Source organism: Lepus europaeus, chromosome 7 (assembly GCF_033115175.1).
Source record: "Lepus europaeus isolate LE1 chromosome 7, mLepTim1.pri, whole genome shotgun sequence".
Lineage (NCBI taxonomy): Eukaryota > Metazoa > Chordata > Mammalia > Lagomorpha > Leporidae > Lepus > Lepus europaeus.
In genome coordinates, this window is record NC_084833.1 from 99,121,624 (window position 1) to 99,138,599 (window position 16,976).

The 16,976-nt window shown below is 38.4% G+C and overlaps 1 protein-coding gene across 4 annotated transcripts in view; it reads right to left on the reverse strand.

The window, feature by feature from the left end:
* The window catches only part of ARHGAP20 (Rho GTPase activating protein 20), a 140,242-nt gene that overhangs the window by 108,956 nt on the left and 14,310 nt on the right, over positions 1-16,976 (reverse strand). For all 4 annotated transcript variants that reach the window (XM_062196982.1, XM_062196978.1, XM_062196980.1 and 1 more), the window contains exon 2: positions 7,237-7,319. In XM_062196982.1, coding sequence (XP_062052966.1) covers positions 7,237-7,319 — 83 coding nt within the window. The remainder of the gene's footprint in view (positions 1-7,236; positions 7,320-16,976) is intronic.

A 16,976-nucleotide genomic window follows, 5' to 3' on the forward strand; every position in this document is an offset into this window, starting at 1 on the left:
AGGGGGGAATGTAAAATCAGAACTAAAATGGAGTGAGTGTGGCTAAAAGCTAATTGCAGACCTCTTGCTTCTGTACATATTAGCTTTGCTTGCTAAAGGCTAAGGGTATATCTTGTGAAACTATGTGGGCCTAAATTTCCAGGAACTAGGTTGACCAAAATGCATCCTTCACTGTTATCTTACCACCATATCTTGGACCTGTTACTGGGCTTGTTATTGTTAACTGTTATCTTATAACCATATTCTGGTTTTCCTTTTTATTGTTCACTGCATACCAGGGGTCCAGTTTGAACTTGTGAGCCACAGTGGATAGAATACTACAAAAAGCTGTGAAACCACTGTTGGGGGCCGCACTCTGGTAAGGAGTGTTGGTCCTGATCGGTGGCCAGTCCCTATCGGTTACCTTTCCTCTCATTTGTCTCTCATTTGCTTCTCATTTTCAATAAATTTCATGTGTGACTGTCAAAAAAAAAAAGAATATGGTAAGTCGCTTCAAAGGAATAAAGCAGTATATTGGCCTGGGAAGCCTTTTGCCTAACGAAACCATAAATTTCATTTAGTAAAAATTGCCTGCTTTGCCGCCTTACAAAGAGATTCTGTCTCTTTTCCTTTATATCTGAAATTTACAACTTTTAAATTTTATTTATTTGAAAGAGAGTTAGAGAGAGAGGTAGAGACAGAGAGAGAGGTCCTCCATCTGCCAGTTCACTTCCCAGATGGCCGCAACGGCTGGAGCTGTGCCGATCCGGAAACACAGGCACTCCAAAATGGGATGTGGACATTCAAAGTGGTATCTTAACTGCTGTGTCAAACAATTGCTCCTGAATTTAACAACTTTGAGAAAAGTTTCTTAAAAAGAAAATAGTGAGCTTGCGGGTTTCTGACATTCTTCATTTATTAAATTTCTGCTTTAGTGTTCTCCACATACTTTGAGTCACCCATGGCTCTCTCAAAAACCTCAGAGCACATCATCCAGAATGGTAGACACAGGCCTAAGGGAGAGCCAACTGGCATATGATACAAGTCAGCACAAGAAAGAGTGCTGGTACAGGTTTTCTTTCTAAGATAATATGCCAGTGTAGATTGTTATAATCTGGAAAAGACCTTAGAGATTTTTTTAAATTCTCCTAAAATTCAAAATCATATTTAAAAGTCTTACACCAGGAAACTATACCTAAGTACAGAAAATTTATAGAATTTCAAAAGAAACTCTAGAAAATTTTTAAAATTAGCTTCTCTCTCTTAAAATATATTTTTCTTTAATTTATATCAGACAGTTACTACACATATATTAAAGTCTCAGTACGAGAAAGGCTCTTTTTTTAATGTGATTCCCCTTCATTCCCTTTTCTGTATCTGGAAAGTTCAGACTCTACCTATCAGAGGTAGAGGCAGTTTTTCATTCTGTTATGAAAGTAGATTTTACTATACTTCCTTTATTTGAATGTATGGTAAGTTATCATCAACTACACAGGGTAAGGTTAAAACTGTGACACTAACAAGGCAGAGAAAAAAGAAACCAATAATGAGTAATGTGTAGAATTTACTGGGGACAGTCTGAGTAAGACTATGTGAACACAGATGGGCTAAAGAGGTGTGTGTGTGTGTGTGTGTGTGGCAGCGGGGGTGGGGCTGGGGTGGAACTTGGAGGGTTCATTCACACCTGGTGTTAACAGATCCAATGGAAATAGAAGTCAGTTAGCAAATGGCTGTTTTCCTGGTTATCCAATGACCCCCATTCAGGTTCTGTCACCTTCTCATCCTCACTCTAAACCAGCCAATTCCGTATGTATCCAACATGTTTCAGAGCTTTGGCACTGTTCATAAGTGGCGGAGCAAACTAGGCCGATCTTCATGGCTCAAGTTCTCGTGTCCCAGAGTCATGCAGGGTTCTTAGAACCTCGGCCTAGTGAGGCTGCAGAAGTTGTCAGACTCTGCTGAGAATATATCAACACATTTAGCTTCAGACCAGATCTAGACATTTATCTAGCAAAAATGAACTTAATATTAGACTATAGCTGGCTTTCAGATTCTGTATCTTTCACCCTTATTTAGCATTGCTATTGTCTCAAAGTATCTATATAAGGATAATGTGTACTTCTGCTTTTACTGATGCTACCACTAGCAACAACAAATAGCTTGCACATACATGATACCAATTATGTGTTAAATTCTATCTCAAGAACTTTGCATATATGAGACCCAACAGTCCTCCTTAAAGTCCTGTGAGGTAGATACTGTTATCATCCCTGGGTTAAAGACATATCCCTCATCACACAATAAGTGAAAAAATACAATTCAGACCTTGAAATTTGGATCAGGAGTCTATGTTCCTAGACACTATTTCATATTTCACACTCCTTTAGTTTGTGTAATACAAAGAATGCTCCATCAAGACCAGAAAACTGGACTCCAGTTGTGTCTCGGACACTGTCTGACTTAGGGGAAGTATTTGACTCAACTTCTGCTATATAATAAAACGGGCTCAGTGATCCACTTCTAGTTGTACAATACTGTATTGATAAAGTGTTTTTTATTAACAAATTTGACATTACCAGATGAGGTGGGAGGTTTAAAGCTTGGAAATACAATTTATCTATGAGAAGGCAGAAGGAAAGTATCAATAAGCAAATTTTCTAAACATTTTTACTCATTCCTCATTTCATATTCTTTGATAGAAGTATTATGATTCATATTTATATAGGAAAACAACGAGACTCAGAGATTAGGCAATTTATCCAAGAGCCCACAGATAATCATGATGGAGAATCAGTATTTGAATGCTACAAAAGCACTACCTGCTGTATCACAATGATCCTTTGGTGCTACCATTCTCTCATCTCAGCAGCAGTAAGCAGAGATCGCAAAGGTAAAATAAGCAAAGTACCAGCACAAAATCTTGCAAACCGAATATGCACCATTAATTAATTAGGAGGTGAAGGTGAATAAGTGAATATCAATTTAGAAGTCATAACAGATTGTGGTCTAAAACAAAAATAAACACATTTTTGTGTGATCTATACAAGGTGGGCTCACTATCATATCAGTAACAATGAATCTTCAGGGGGAAAGTTCTCATGATTTGAATTCATTCCTAAACAAACAATGAAGAAATACCATAAGAATTCCAATATATGTGCTATCTCCAGGTAACACACATGAGTTCTGTGGGTATGACGCTGCATGACATTACTTTTTTTTTTTTTTTTTGACAGGCAGAGTGGACAGTGAGAGAGAGAGACAGAGAGAAAGGTCTTCCTTTGCCATTGGTTCACCCTCCAATGGCTGGCGCACTGCGCTGATCCGAAGGCAGGAGCCAGGTGCTTCTCCTGGTCTCCCATGGGGTGCAGGGCCCAAGCACTTGGGCCATCCTCCACTGCACTCCCAGGCCATAGCAGAGAGCTGGCCTGGAAGAGGGGCAATCGGGACAGAATCCGGCGCCCCGACTGGGAATAGAACCCGCTGTGCCAGCGCCGCTAGGCAGAGGATTAGCCTGTTGAGCCATGGCGCCGGTCATTTTCTAACAGCAACTCAGGATCATTTTGCTATAAGCAATTTCCATTTTACTCCAGTAAAAATTTCACAAGTAATACTAATAAATAAGCAAAGTCTTTTATGTATTGGCTATCTAAAATAGGATGGCAAAGTCAGAAACTAAATTCCTTTTGGTTTGGAAACAAAGCCACTCATTCATTCACTAGTTCATCTAAAAAATAATTGAATAGTGAAAACATACATAATTTTGTTAATAAATATGTGTTATGACACTAAAGGGAAAATGACAAATAAGGTGATTCCAGTGAAGTATGATTGAGTTCAATGACTAAAAGATACATAAGGTTTTATTTACAAAGGGTTAGAAAGGGTCCTGAAGGAAGTGATATTTGAGGGAAGGCTAGAGAGTATGTTGTATTTAAGAAACTGTAAGCATTAGAATTCACGGCATATGTAGGAGAGTCTTTTGGTTTGTTGAATTTCAGCAAGTCAAATTATATAAACGGGAACATAGAAAGGTTTTAAGAAATAACATAATTCAATATTCTCATTTTACTTCTAAGCACACTAAGCCCTTTACTATACATGCTCAGAGTTCTAACACAAAGGTAACTGACACAAGGTGAGGCCATCCTTAAACACAGAATGGAACACTCTTTTGTGGACAAGTGAAAGCAGCTGAGTGCCACCATGCTGTAACCGCTCCCCTTAGCAAACCTCTAACCTTCATGGTGTGACTGATGTATCACCTGCTACATCAGATACTCTACCAATTACTTAGAGAAGCCACCTCCAGCTGATCTGAATGATGCCCACAAATGAACAAAAAATTAGTAAATTATGCCTCCATTTCATTCTCTATGGCTTTATCAAAAAATACTGGAGATAAAGCTATATTTAATACATAAACACAGTTAACTTATTAGTTAACTCACGCCTTTCCTCTTTAGACCCAGCTCTTGTTCATTAAATTTAAAAAAAGATTAGATTTGGCAGCTGTTAAATGATTCTTTTAAATCCCCTGCAGATTTTTGCTAAACTTTGGATAAAAGCTTTATTATCTAAAAGTCACTATTATTAACTAACACATTAACCATAGGACAACAGTAGAAGTGGTAAGGTTCTAATGCAAGGCAAAAATTTAAAAAACATGTAATTCAAAAAGAATTCCAATAAATAAAACACTATTTCTTTGTCCCTACATTGAATACAAATGTTTTGAAGGCAGGCCAGTTCTCATATATCAAGTGACAGCAATCTTTTTATGGGGAGGTATTAGAATTCTGATGTAAAAATTCTGCTTCAAATAGGTATGTTATCATCTTGGAATTTAGAAATTTTACATATTTCTTGAGTATAATGGATAGAAAAGCAAAATTACAATAAATTTCATTATTTTTAAGAAGAAAGAAGTGTATCAATTAATAAAACAATTCACTATAGCATTTCCTAAAAAATAGCAAGTTTATAAAAATATCATTTGTGTAGCTCTTCAGGAACATACATTATATAAAGATGAACAAAATCAAAGACTTGAATGTTTAATGTAATAGTTCATTAGGGTTTGATGTCCAACTTTCTTTTTTTTTTTTTTTTTTTTTGACAGGCAGAGTGGACAGTGAGAGAGAGAGAGACAGAGAGAAAGGTCTTCCTTTTTGCCGTTGGTTCACCCTCCAATGGCCGCCGTGGTAGGCGTGCTGCGGCCGGCGCACCGCGCTGTTCCGATGGCAGGAGCCAGGGGCTTATCCTGGTCTCCCATGGGGTGCAGGACCCAAGCACTTGGGCCATCCTCCACTGCACTCCCTGGCCACAGCAGAGAGTTGGCCTGGAAGAGGGGCAACCGGGACAGGATCGGTGCCCCGACCGGGACTAGAACCTGGTGTGCCGGCGCCGCAAGGCGGAGGATTAGCCTATTGAGCCGCGGCACCAGCCGTGTCCAACTTTTAAGAAAACCACAAGAAAGTTGAAAACGGGAATAACATATATATTAAAATAAGAATTTAAACATGAGGGAAAGCAAATAAAATATGAAACACATATACTCAGACAAGCATTTAAAAGGATACAGAAATTATTAATAGTGATTATTCCAGGCAACAAAACAGGGATTTTATTTTTTATGTTATGTATGTTCCTACTGATTTATGTATCACTTCTGTTAATTTTAAATACTTCCTTAAAATCATGTTCCATTATTTCTTTTTTTAAGCAAATTAAGTACACAAGGATATTTTATATCTTTCCATGATGGTAGATCTCATATTAACTGGTCCTTCAACAATTTTTTTAAAAGGTGTATCAGAAACAACTATAGAGTTTTAAAAACATAAAGATGCCTCAGTCCCATCAAAACTACTGAAATAGAAAGGTTTGGAAACCACCAGATTGGATGACCTTTAAAGTTCTTTCCAATCCTGAGGCTGTATTACTAGCAGCTATTCTGCACAGCTTTAGGATCTAACCTGTGCACAGAGTAAAAATATCATTCCTGTAACACAGGTAAAGGTCCTTTTCCTCAGGATGACGCACTCTCATTACCGACTTAGACAAGCTCACGGAAATAAACTGAAGATTAAAAACACAACTCTGGTTATTCTGACATAAAATCCATAATATTTGCTACTGCTGAGGTAGGAATTGGGGGAACCAGTTTTAACGGAAGCACCAATTACTGCAGAGGTACTAAGGAGTTAGTGTGGCCAGGGGCATGGTTGTATATTATTGTAGTGGTTCTCTATCCAAAGCAATTATAAATGGCATTTCCTAGTGAGTCATTTAAGTTTTAGCACTTTCCCTAGCCTGTCACTTCATCTACATATGTCATTTTGATCCAATTATACTCAGTGCTCTTTGTTATCTAAAATTCTATGACTATTTTAACTCCTCTTCTTATATTCACAAGTGAAATTCACAGATATTTAGGATTTCAAAATTACTTTTAAAACCTTAACATCGATACAAGTGGGAATGAAAGCAATTAATATCAAGTTATATATTTCAATATGCATATGCTGAGGTACAACTATACTAAAAGATAAAATGAAGCAGCAAGTCCATATACCAACTTAGAATTAATTCATGCAAAATGAAAGAAAAGGTGAGGGAGGGATTGAGGGAGGGAAGGAGGGAAGGATAGGAAGTATAATTGTGCTCTTAAAACTGCATATATGAAATACATAAAATCTTTTCTATTTATATAAATAAAAGTTTTTAGAAAGCCACTTTAAAAGATATTTAGCTTATTTTTACTTCAAATTTCACTGATTAATTTACTTATTAATGCCTGAAATTACTACTCCATTTTAAAATAATACTAGTCTGGTTGTTTTTCTTGATATCTAAAATTGGCAAAAATATTACCATATTGATGCACAGGCATCACCTTGTGATAAAAACTAAGCAAAATTTTGTGCATAAACATTGTTTTCGGTATTCTATTTCCAATAGTTTCCTCAAATAGACTCTGGCAATATGTGAAACCTGTCTGTGTAGTTTGTGATGTGAGATTCATTTCTGAGTCAGCTGTAAAGCAACTGAGCATATATACCGGCTCCCACTGGCTTTATGGTTCCCATAAGGAATGTTATGTTAAACAAACGCAGAACAGCAACCACATTTTCTATTATTGAACACAGAATGACGGTGCCAATAAATAAACAACCCTAATACATAAAAAACATCTGAAAAACTTCATCTTCCAAGCACACGCATCAAATGTGTAACACAAAGCTTTGCACTTGCCTGGTACTAGGCCGCTTCTGCAGGGCTTTATCCAGGATGAGAGAGGGAGCACTTCTTCTCCTTTCCGCTAGTGTTTTCATTTTCTGTTGAGGAAAAAAAATCAAATGGCTTGTAAAGGAAATAAATATTGATTTTTAATGTAATTCACCAAGTTTTGTATCACCTATCTTTGTCTAACAAGGAGCCAACAGTTTCATTATGGAGGGACAACTATAACATCTAAAATGGAAAAGTAACTGTCAAAAAGTGGTGTAGGCTAAATATTTTTATAGACAGAGAATCAAAAATATTAAAAGAGAAAGGCACCACAGTAACCATTGTTACTGCTTATTATGTGACAGGTCTTAAGCTAAATACTGGACATGCTGTATTTCATTAATGCCCTGGAATGTCATCAGGGTAGATACTGCTTTTCTCTATTTCATAGTCATGATAGGACCTAAACTGGGCTTTAAGGAAGGGCTTGGAGAGATCAAAGAGGAAGCAAAAACAGTTAAAGTAACAGCATAGAGACTGGAGTGTTACATAAACATTTAACTGACGTTTAAGTTTTGCTTTAAATTTGAAAATTTACACTATTGAGAATCCTTTCTTCCAAAAGGATTTTTTTTTTGTTATTGTTGGAACTCAAAAAAAAAAAAAAAAAAAAAAAGACTGACCAATTGACCAACCATCTTTCTTTGCTGGTGGTAAATAAGCAGAAGAAAAACATGATAATTCAGGTATTCTCCCAATGACTTAAAATTTGTGGTCAATGAGGCATTAGTCAACTTGAATTACCCAGAATTTATTCTAAATGCAGTCTTATATATTTAATAATTCTAGCTACAACCAAAGAATCTGCTACCAGAGATAAATCAGTAAAATTACAACACAGTCACAAATAGCCCTGAGTGAAGTTTAGATTCTATCACCAAAGCCATTCTTCCTGCCATACCCTTTCACCCTGTCCAGTCAGGGGTCTCACTCACTGCCTGAGGGCCTGGGCCAGCCATGCTTGGGAACTGGCTGTTGCTTTAATAGGAAACATACAAAACTAACTAGCTGTATCCCATTACATGATTCAAAGAAGAACTGATTCTTAGCTGCTAAAATAACACCAAGATACTAGCACAGAAATAGATGAAGAATCATCCAGTTGGACTTCCTTGGCACAATTCCTATGCCACAAATTCACCTTGCTCCCAGGGATCTCTCAAATTGCCATCACCTCCGCTCTAGCCTCAGTATTGCTGTTGCCCTCATTAATTTTCAGGCTTACATGTGGAAACTAATATGTCCCCAATTTTCTTAGCAGAGCTGAGACAGCAGGTGAAACAATTACATGAAATAATAAGAAAGGACAGGAAACAAATGGGTGAAGAAAAAAATTCCAACCATCCCAATCAGGAATTACTAATCATGAATCAGTTCAGACTGGTTTATCTGTCAAACATTTTTGTGTGATGTGTATTTGGCATTTTCGTTTTAGAAAAACAGCTCACAATCGTCATCAGACTGATTTCAATAGTCTATATACTACAGCTTGCAAACCCCATCTCATTTGTTTCCATTAGTCACACCTCTTAGGATCTCAACCCGCAGGAATCTAACATCCTGATACTAGTATGACTGCAAAGGTTTTAAGAAGAAACGCAATCTAGGACATAACTACTCACACTGTGAGGTGAAACAGCACCTTCCCACATGAAAAGCCTCAGTACTGGAAGATTACATTGACTCCACTAAGAAAGGTGGCAGTTTGCTCACAAGCAGCAAGATATGTTTTTGATTTTGTGTAGTAATCTGTTTCCTCTTCAGGCTAGGTCTGTTCTCCCCATCCTGATTCTCTTTCTTCAGGACCCATGTACCACTCTGACATCTGAAATGTGCCCAATCCTCAAAGCTTAAAGCTTCACCTGAGCTGTGGGCTCTGTCTGCTTTGACCTTGAGGTCTGCCGAGCCATCCCGGGGGGGGCTTCCTGGACCTGTCTCAGCAGCTTTATGTCTGCCTCCCTCAGCACTCTGACACCACCGCCAGCAGATTCAAGATGCTACACTAGATCTTTATTGCACGATTTCTAATTCTGAGCTCCTTGGCTTTCGGATTCGTGAAGAATCTGGAAAAGGTTCAAAAGACAGACATCAAATAACTTAAAATGTGAAGAAAGGAATCCATGGGGAAAATTAAAATGATGTAAAATTCTTCATTTGGAAACTAATAATCTTCAAATGAATGTGGAACTATAAAAAGAGGCGGTTAATCATCTTCTAAGAAAGCTGAAACAAAAAATAAATGAGGCTAAACTGTAAAATAAGAATACAGAGTGACCATGGGTAGTCACATGTACAAAAGCCACAAACTAAACTGTACATACCATTTCAGAAAGTTCAAAACCCTCATAAAATGAATTCTTTAGGAATCCATGGAACCCAAATTCAGGAACCTTCCAATATAAGAAAATATTTTGCAGAGTGATAGTTCTAAAAAAATGAGAATGGTTAATCAGAGGAGAGTGATGGGCTGGGCATTTGGCCTAGCAATTTAGACACCATTTGGGATGCCAACAGCCCATATTGGTAAGCCTGTATTCAAGTCCTGGTTCCAGTCTTAATTTCAGCTTCTGGCTAATGTGTACCCAGGAAGCAACAGGTGATGGCTCAAGTAGCTGGGTCTCTGCCACCCACAAAGAAGCAGTGGTTGGGTTCTTGGCTCCTGGCTTGGCCTGGCTCCAGGTGTTTGTGGGCATTTAGGGATTAATCTCTGTTTCCTGCCCTCTGCCTTTCAATGAATATTTTCTTTTAAAAAAAAAAAGATGACAAATTTTCTTTTAAAAAGGTGCTTTTAAAATAGAAGTTTTTCATGGAAATCTAATGTAGATCATTTGCATGTGCAGTGAATACATGGTGTTTTCTGAGTTATTGTCAAATATGTAAGGGGTCAAAGGGTGAATGCATTCACCTTGTCCAACTGGATTAATTTTGAAAAGCATACAATCAAATTACAGTCAGAATATTGGTTCTATTTGAATAGGTCCTGTTGTCTGTACTCAGATTTCCTATGTCCACTAACAACCCAAGACAATTCAGTCACTTCTCTGGGCCTCTATTTCCTTGCCTACACAAAGAGAATATTTAACTACATACATCCTCTTAGGTCTCTTCTATTATAGTCATGCATTAAGTGTCCACCAGACATTTACTCTGGATATGCAAGAAAAGAAAGATTACATATACCATATATTTAGTATTCACAGGATTCACTTTTCTTGTAAGTAAATATAACTGGCTCTCTCTCTCTCTCTCTCTCCCTCAAATATATATATATATATATATATATATATATGTATGTATATATATATAAAGTATTAGTTCAGTAAAAATAATTATTTTGCTCAAAAGAATTAGCAAAATGAAGGGCCAATGGCAACTTCAAAACAAATTCACTGATCGGTTAAAGGATCTCTTCTCAGGCAACAAAGACTTGGATTTTATTCTTGTTTATAACAACAAAATGAAATATAATACATTGAAATAGAATGAGACTGTTGATTCCTTTACAAATGTATAATAGTACAAACTTGTCAGGACAGGTGGAGTTTATGCTTCTACCAACAAATTTCACTGCTGTTCTGGAACAGGGGTAACTATGACTCTTTGCTTCATAACAAAACAAAAGGTAAACTTCAGTTTATATTTTCTTCTTTAGCTTAAAATCACAGTTCTCTGGGTGGCTTTTCAGAATCTGCAAATGTTTATGCAATTCATAACTAAATGACCCCATAGTGGGTGCCACCTTGTGATGGAGTGTTTTTTAAAAAGTGGTCTTTCTTCTCTGTGAGTGAGATCCCAGCGGAAAGAATGGGCCATCAAAGAAAGAGGTACCTTTCTCTGAAGGGAGGAGAGAACTTCCACTTGGACTATGGCCTTGCCTAAATAAGATTAAATAATAACTTGGTGAACTCAAGAGGCTTCCATAGCCTTGGCAACTCATGACAAGACACTGATGTCATAAATAAGAGTGTCAATTGTTAAATCAACAACGGGAGTCACTGTGCAACCACTCCCCCATGTAGGATCTCTGTCCTTAATGTGTTGTACTATGCGAATTAATGGTAAAAACTACTACTAAAACAGTACTCTATACATTGTGTGTCTGTGTGGGTGCAAACTGTTGAAATCTTTACTTGTAAATATTAAGTTGATCTTCTTTATCTAAAGATAATTGAAAGTGAATCTTGATGAAGAATGGGATGGGAGAGGGAGTGGGAGATGGGCTGGTTGTGGGTGGGAGGGAGCTTATGGGGGGAGGGAAACTGTTATAATCCAAAAGTTGTACTTTGGAAATTTATATTTATTAAATAATGGTGAAAAAAATCTGAAAGAAGTTCATAAAAATTACATATCATGAAAAGTTATGCATGTATTTTAAAATTTTACACCAATATAAACATCTTCTAATTCTATTTTCTATTAACATTTTGGAATACCTTGATAGGTACAGATATTTGAATGATGTATTAAAGGAATCTGTTAATGCTGAAAAAAAAAGTGGTCTTTCAAAAATAATTGATAAACAATGCATTAGGCAAAAAAAGTAAATTAGTCTTTTGGGAACGATTTTTTAAGAGATTTATTTACTTGAAAGGCAGTTACAGAGAGTTAGAGAGAGAGAGAGACAGAGACGTTTTCCATCTGCTGATTCATTCCCCAAACGGCCACAGCAGATGGATGGGCCTGAGCCAAGCTGAAGTCAGGAGCCAGGAACTCTATCCAGGTCTCTGGTGTGAGTGGGAGGGACCTAAGCACTTGGACCATCATCCACTGCCTTCCCAGGTGCATTAGCAGGGAGCTGGATGGGAAGTGAAGCAGCTAGGACTTGAATCAGAGCTCTGATACTGAGATGCCAATGTTGTAAGGTAGCAGCTTACTCCACGGTGCCACAATGCCAGCCCCAGGAATGATTTCCTTGATACTGTACCATTAACTTAGTATTCAGAACTAAATAAGAACTTTATGTGAGCTAAAAAATAACAAACATGAGGTAGCATCTGTCTATACTCCTGCCCCTAAAAGGGAAAAGATGAGAAGGAGGCTTAAAAGAAGTTGTAAGAGAGAATAAAGAATGATTAAAATTAGAAAACTACTATCTTTTTATAAACAGCCATTTGCTGGGGAAGTATAATATGGACATTAGAGAAATTAGATCTTTGTCTACACTATCTCCTCTACATTCAGTACTGTAAATAAATAAAAAAAAAGTCTATTCAGTCTAAGAGTAAACGAATACAAGTGGTAACAGGATAATAGGCAAATGCCAGTAATTAATTTTTTTCTCTTAAATTTAATAAGACTGCAGTAAGTTTCCAACTATTCTGAAAGCTGCTTTCAATCTGAAGTCATTTTGACTATATATTCAACTCCTTGTTTCCCTACTTCGCTTCACATACGTTTCAGTAGTAACATTTCAGATTATATTATTTTAGATATTATTTATCTTTCTGCTCCTTTCTAGAGAGTAGGAACTATATATCTTCTTTCCAAACTTTCTACCTTCCATCAACAATTATTTACTAAACTTCAACTCTGTTGTTGAAGCAGGCCTATCGTTGCTTTCTTAAAGCTTGGTATAATATTTCATGTAAACTATATATTAAATGAGGATTTTTATGTGAACTTAAGTAGAATAAGCAAGCAAATATTTAAAAAATCAATTTCAAAGGCAGAGAGCAAGAGCCAGAGTGATGTCCTATCCACTGGTTCACTCAAATGCCTTCAACAGTTGGGGCTGGGCCAAGCTAAAGCCAGGAGCTGGGAACTCAATTTGTGTCTCCCATATGGGTGACAGGGACCCAACTACTAGTGTTATCACCTGTTGCCTCCTGGGGTCTACACTGGCAGGAAGCTGGAACTGGAGCAGAGCCAGGACATGAACCCAGACACTCTCTTCTGTGAGCATCTCATGAGGCATCATAACCCCTGTGCCAAAGGCTTTCCCCTACCTCAATCTCAAAATCCATTCATTCACATCAGTAGCACCATCCCCACACACAGAGAAATATAAACAAACCTTTAAGAAGTTCTGCTGAAATGGCATCATCGGCATCATTAAGGAAAATATAAGCATTTGTAATGGAACTACGTGGTGACAGTCATCCCTGTACACTGCAAACTATATGTTTTGAACACAGTAGTGCATGACTTAAGAGTTTTCACACAGCAGATTCCAAACAGTTACTAAGTGAATGCATTAACATTGCCTATATTAGGATACCTTAAAAAGTTTGTAGTGAATAATTAAAAGATAAGCTTACTTTGGTGGAAAAAAAATGAAATCCATGCATATGAAGTGTCTCCAGAAAGTTCATGGGGACAGGTAATCAGTGCAGTGGTTAAGTCACCACATGGGATGCCGATATTCCATAATGGAGTGCCTGATTTGGGTCATAGCTACTTGGGTTCTTTTTTTTTTTTTTTTAATTTATTTGACAGATAGTGAGACAGACAGACAGACAGGTCTTCCTTCTGTTGGTTCACTCCCCAAATGGCCACTACTGCGCCGATCCAAAGCCAGGAGCCAGGTGCTTCCTCCCAGTCTCTCATGCGGGTGTAGGGGCCCAAGCACTTGGGCCATCCTCCACTGCCTTCCCGGGCCACAGCAGAGAGCTGGTCTGGAAGAGGAGCAACCAGGACTAGAACCCGACACCCATATGGGATGCCGGCACCTCAGGCAGAGGATTAACCAAGTGATTCTGATCCAGGTTCCTACCGGGGTGTACCCTAGGAGGCAGCAGTGATGGCTCAAGTATTTGGGTCCCTGTCACCCATGTGGTAGACCTGGATTGAGTTCTAGACTCCTACTTTCAGTGTTGTCCAACCTAGACTGTTTTAGGCATCTGGGGAGTGAAACCATGTATGGAAGATCTTCTTCCAGCTCTTTCTGTGTTTTTATGCCTTTCAAATAAAGTGAAAATAAAAAAAAATAAGCTTATGAAAATGCACATAATAAAGAATTATGCAGGAGATTTGAAATTTGTTGCACCAATGTAAATTTGCCTTTTAATTTCATTTTCATGAGAACTCTTTGAAGTGCTTTGTATATAAGATTTTAAGACAGTGTTCCTATGCAGGGAAATGAAGTTATAAATTGGTAACTGAAGAAAAAAGTTTTATTTTCAACAACACAGAAAACATATTTGACATAAAAAATATGTAAACTCTCCTTGGAATTTTAGCTTCATGTTAACCAAGAGACATAGCACTATTTTTGGAACTTCTAAATCATTCTGAATCTGATCATTCTTACTTCTCACAGTGGTTAAAGATAAATAAACCATGTCAGAGAAAGGAACAAGATGAAAGATTCAAGTCAGAGGTGAGCTGCAATTTTTCATGCTTTGATTTGTCCCAGTCATTTTATAAAGAAAAGGAATTTAAGTGAAATGGCGTTGAAGCCACTTTTAAGCATTTAAAAAGCAAGTGTTTGCCTTTTAAAAAGGGCTTTGAGGAAAGCTTTTAAAGAAGTCTAAATTTTCAGGACTAGAGAAAAATATTTATCAAACTTACAGATTATCTTATTTAAATTTGACTATTAATCTTTTTGTGGCTAGTCTGTGAAATTTAGTGAGCATAAGATGCTTCTTTCCTGCCTTCCCTGCACACCTACAACTTACTTGTGGAGCCATACTTAAGTTATTGAACAATTATACTTCAAAGACACTGGCTTTGTAAGGGAAAAAGTACTTTTAACCTGGCACCTTACTTCTGAGCCCTGTCATCACAAGGTTTTGGATACTGGGTAAGCCAAAATACCTGGCTGTTGTCACCCTGGTCTATGATAAGTATGATATTCTACTTATTCATAAGTTATCCACCCAGAATAAGTACGAGCATTTAACTAAAACAAATGTCGTAATGGTATAGTATTCCTTTGCAGGGATATAACTTCCTTTCTGAGGTTAAGAAAGAAATCATTTTACTTTTAACTCTTTTCCTCTTTCCAGGAGACAATTAACACTTTGAAATACAATAAACATAGGCCAGCGCCGTGGCTCACTTGGCTAATCCTCCACCTGTGGCACCGGCACACCGGGTTCTAGTCCCAGTTGGGGCACCGGATTCTGTCCCAGTTGCTCCTCTTTCAGTCCAGCTCTCTGCTGTGGCCCGGGAAGGCAGTGGAGGATGGCCCAAGTGCTTGGGCCCTGCACCCTCATGGGAGACCAGGAGGAAGCACCTGGCTCCTGGCTTCGGATCGGCACAGCGCACTGGCCGCAACGACCATTTGGGTGGTGAACCAACGGAAGGAAGACCTTTCTCTCTGTCTCCTCTAACTCTGCCTGTCAGAAAAAAAAAAAAAAAAAAAAAGAAAGAAATACAATAAACATGAGAATTTATGTAATGTAGAATGGATACCAAACTAGAAGTCTGCCACTCAATTTCTCAGATTCTCACTAAAATGGACATAATATCAGCTCATAGAGAATCAAATAAAAGTATTTATATGAGAGGTCTGTAAAAACTTCATGAACAGAATAGATAATGCAAATTTGGGGCAGGCATCCGATGCAGTCAACATTTGGATGCCTGCCTTCTGTACTGTGCCTAGGTTCTAGTTCCAGCTCATCCAGTTCCCTTCCTGCTTCCTCCTAAAGCACACCCTGAAAGGCAACAGACGATGGCTCAAGTACTTGGGTCTCTACACAGAAGATCTGGATGGAGTTCCAAGCTCTTGGCTTCAACCTGCCCAGACCTCTGGGGAATCAACTACCATACTGAAGATCTCTGACTATGCCTTTTTTTTTTTTTTTTTTTTTTTTTTTAGAGTTTTTGACAGGCAGAGTGGACAGTGAGAGACAGACAGACAGAAAGGTCTTCCTTTGCCGTTGGTTCACCCTCCAATGGCCGCCGTGGCTGGCGCACTGCGGCCAGCGCACCGCGCTGATCCAAAGCCAGGAGCCAGGTGCTTCTCCTGGTCTCCAATGGGGTGCAGGGCCCAAGCACTTGGGCCATCCTCCACTGCACTCCCTGGCCACAGCAGAGAGCTGGCCTGGAAGAAGGGCAACCGGGACAGGATTGGTGCCCTGACCGGGACTAGAACCCGGTGTGCCGGTGCCACAAGGCGGAGGATTAGCCTAGTGAGCCGCGGCGCCAGCCTTGACTATGCCTTTCAAACAAAATGCATAAATAGAAAAATAAACATTTTAAAAGATAATGCACATTTTCCATAATCTTTAAGTCTCCTATGAAATAAAAATCAGTGATGGGGCCGGTGCTGTGGCACAGCGGTTTAACGCCCTGGCCTGAAGCGCTGGCATCCCATATGGGCACTGGCTCTAGTTCCGGCTGCTCCTCTTTCAATCCGGCTCTCTGCTATGGCCTGAGAAAGCAGTGGGAGACGGCCCAAGTCCTTGGACCCCTGCACCCATGTGGGGGACCCAGAAGAAGCTCCTGGCTCCTGGCTTCGGATTGGCATAGCTCTGGCTATTGTGGCCAATTGGGGAGTGAACTACCAGATGGAAGACCTACCTCTCTCGCTCTCTTCCTCTCTTCTCTCTGTGTAACTCTCTGATTTATGAATAAATTCTTTTAAAAAATCAGTGATAATGTAATAAAAACAGCTTTAAAATATATAAATACAGTATATAAAAAATATTAGAATTTCTCTAATATTATTGTTCTGTGGCCTCCACTTGCATCATCATGAACTTCCAATCTGGCTACAGATATATACTTTTTTGAGATTTATTTATTTGAAAGGCAGA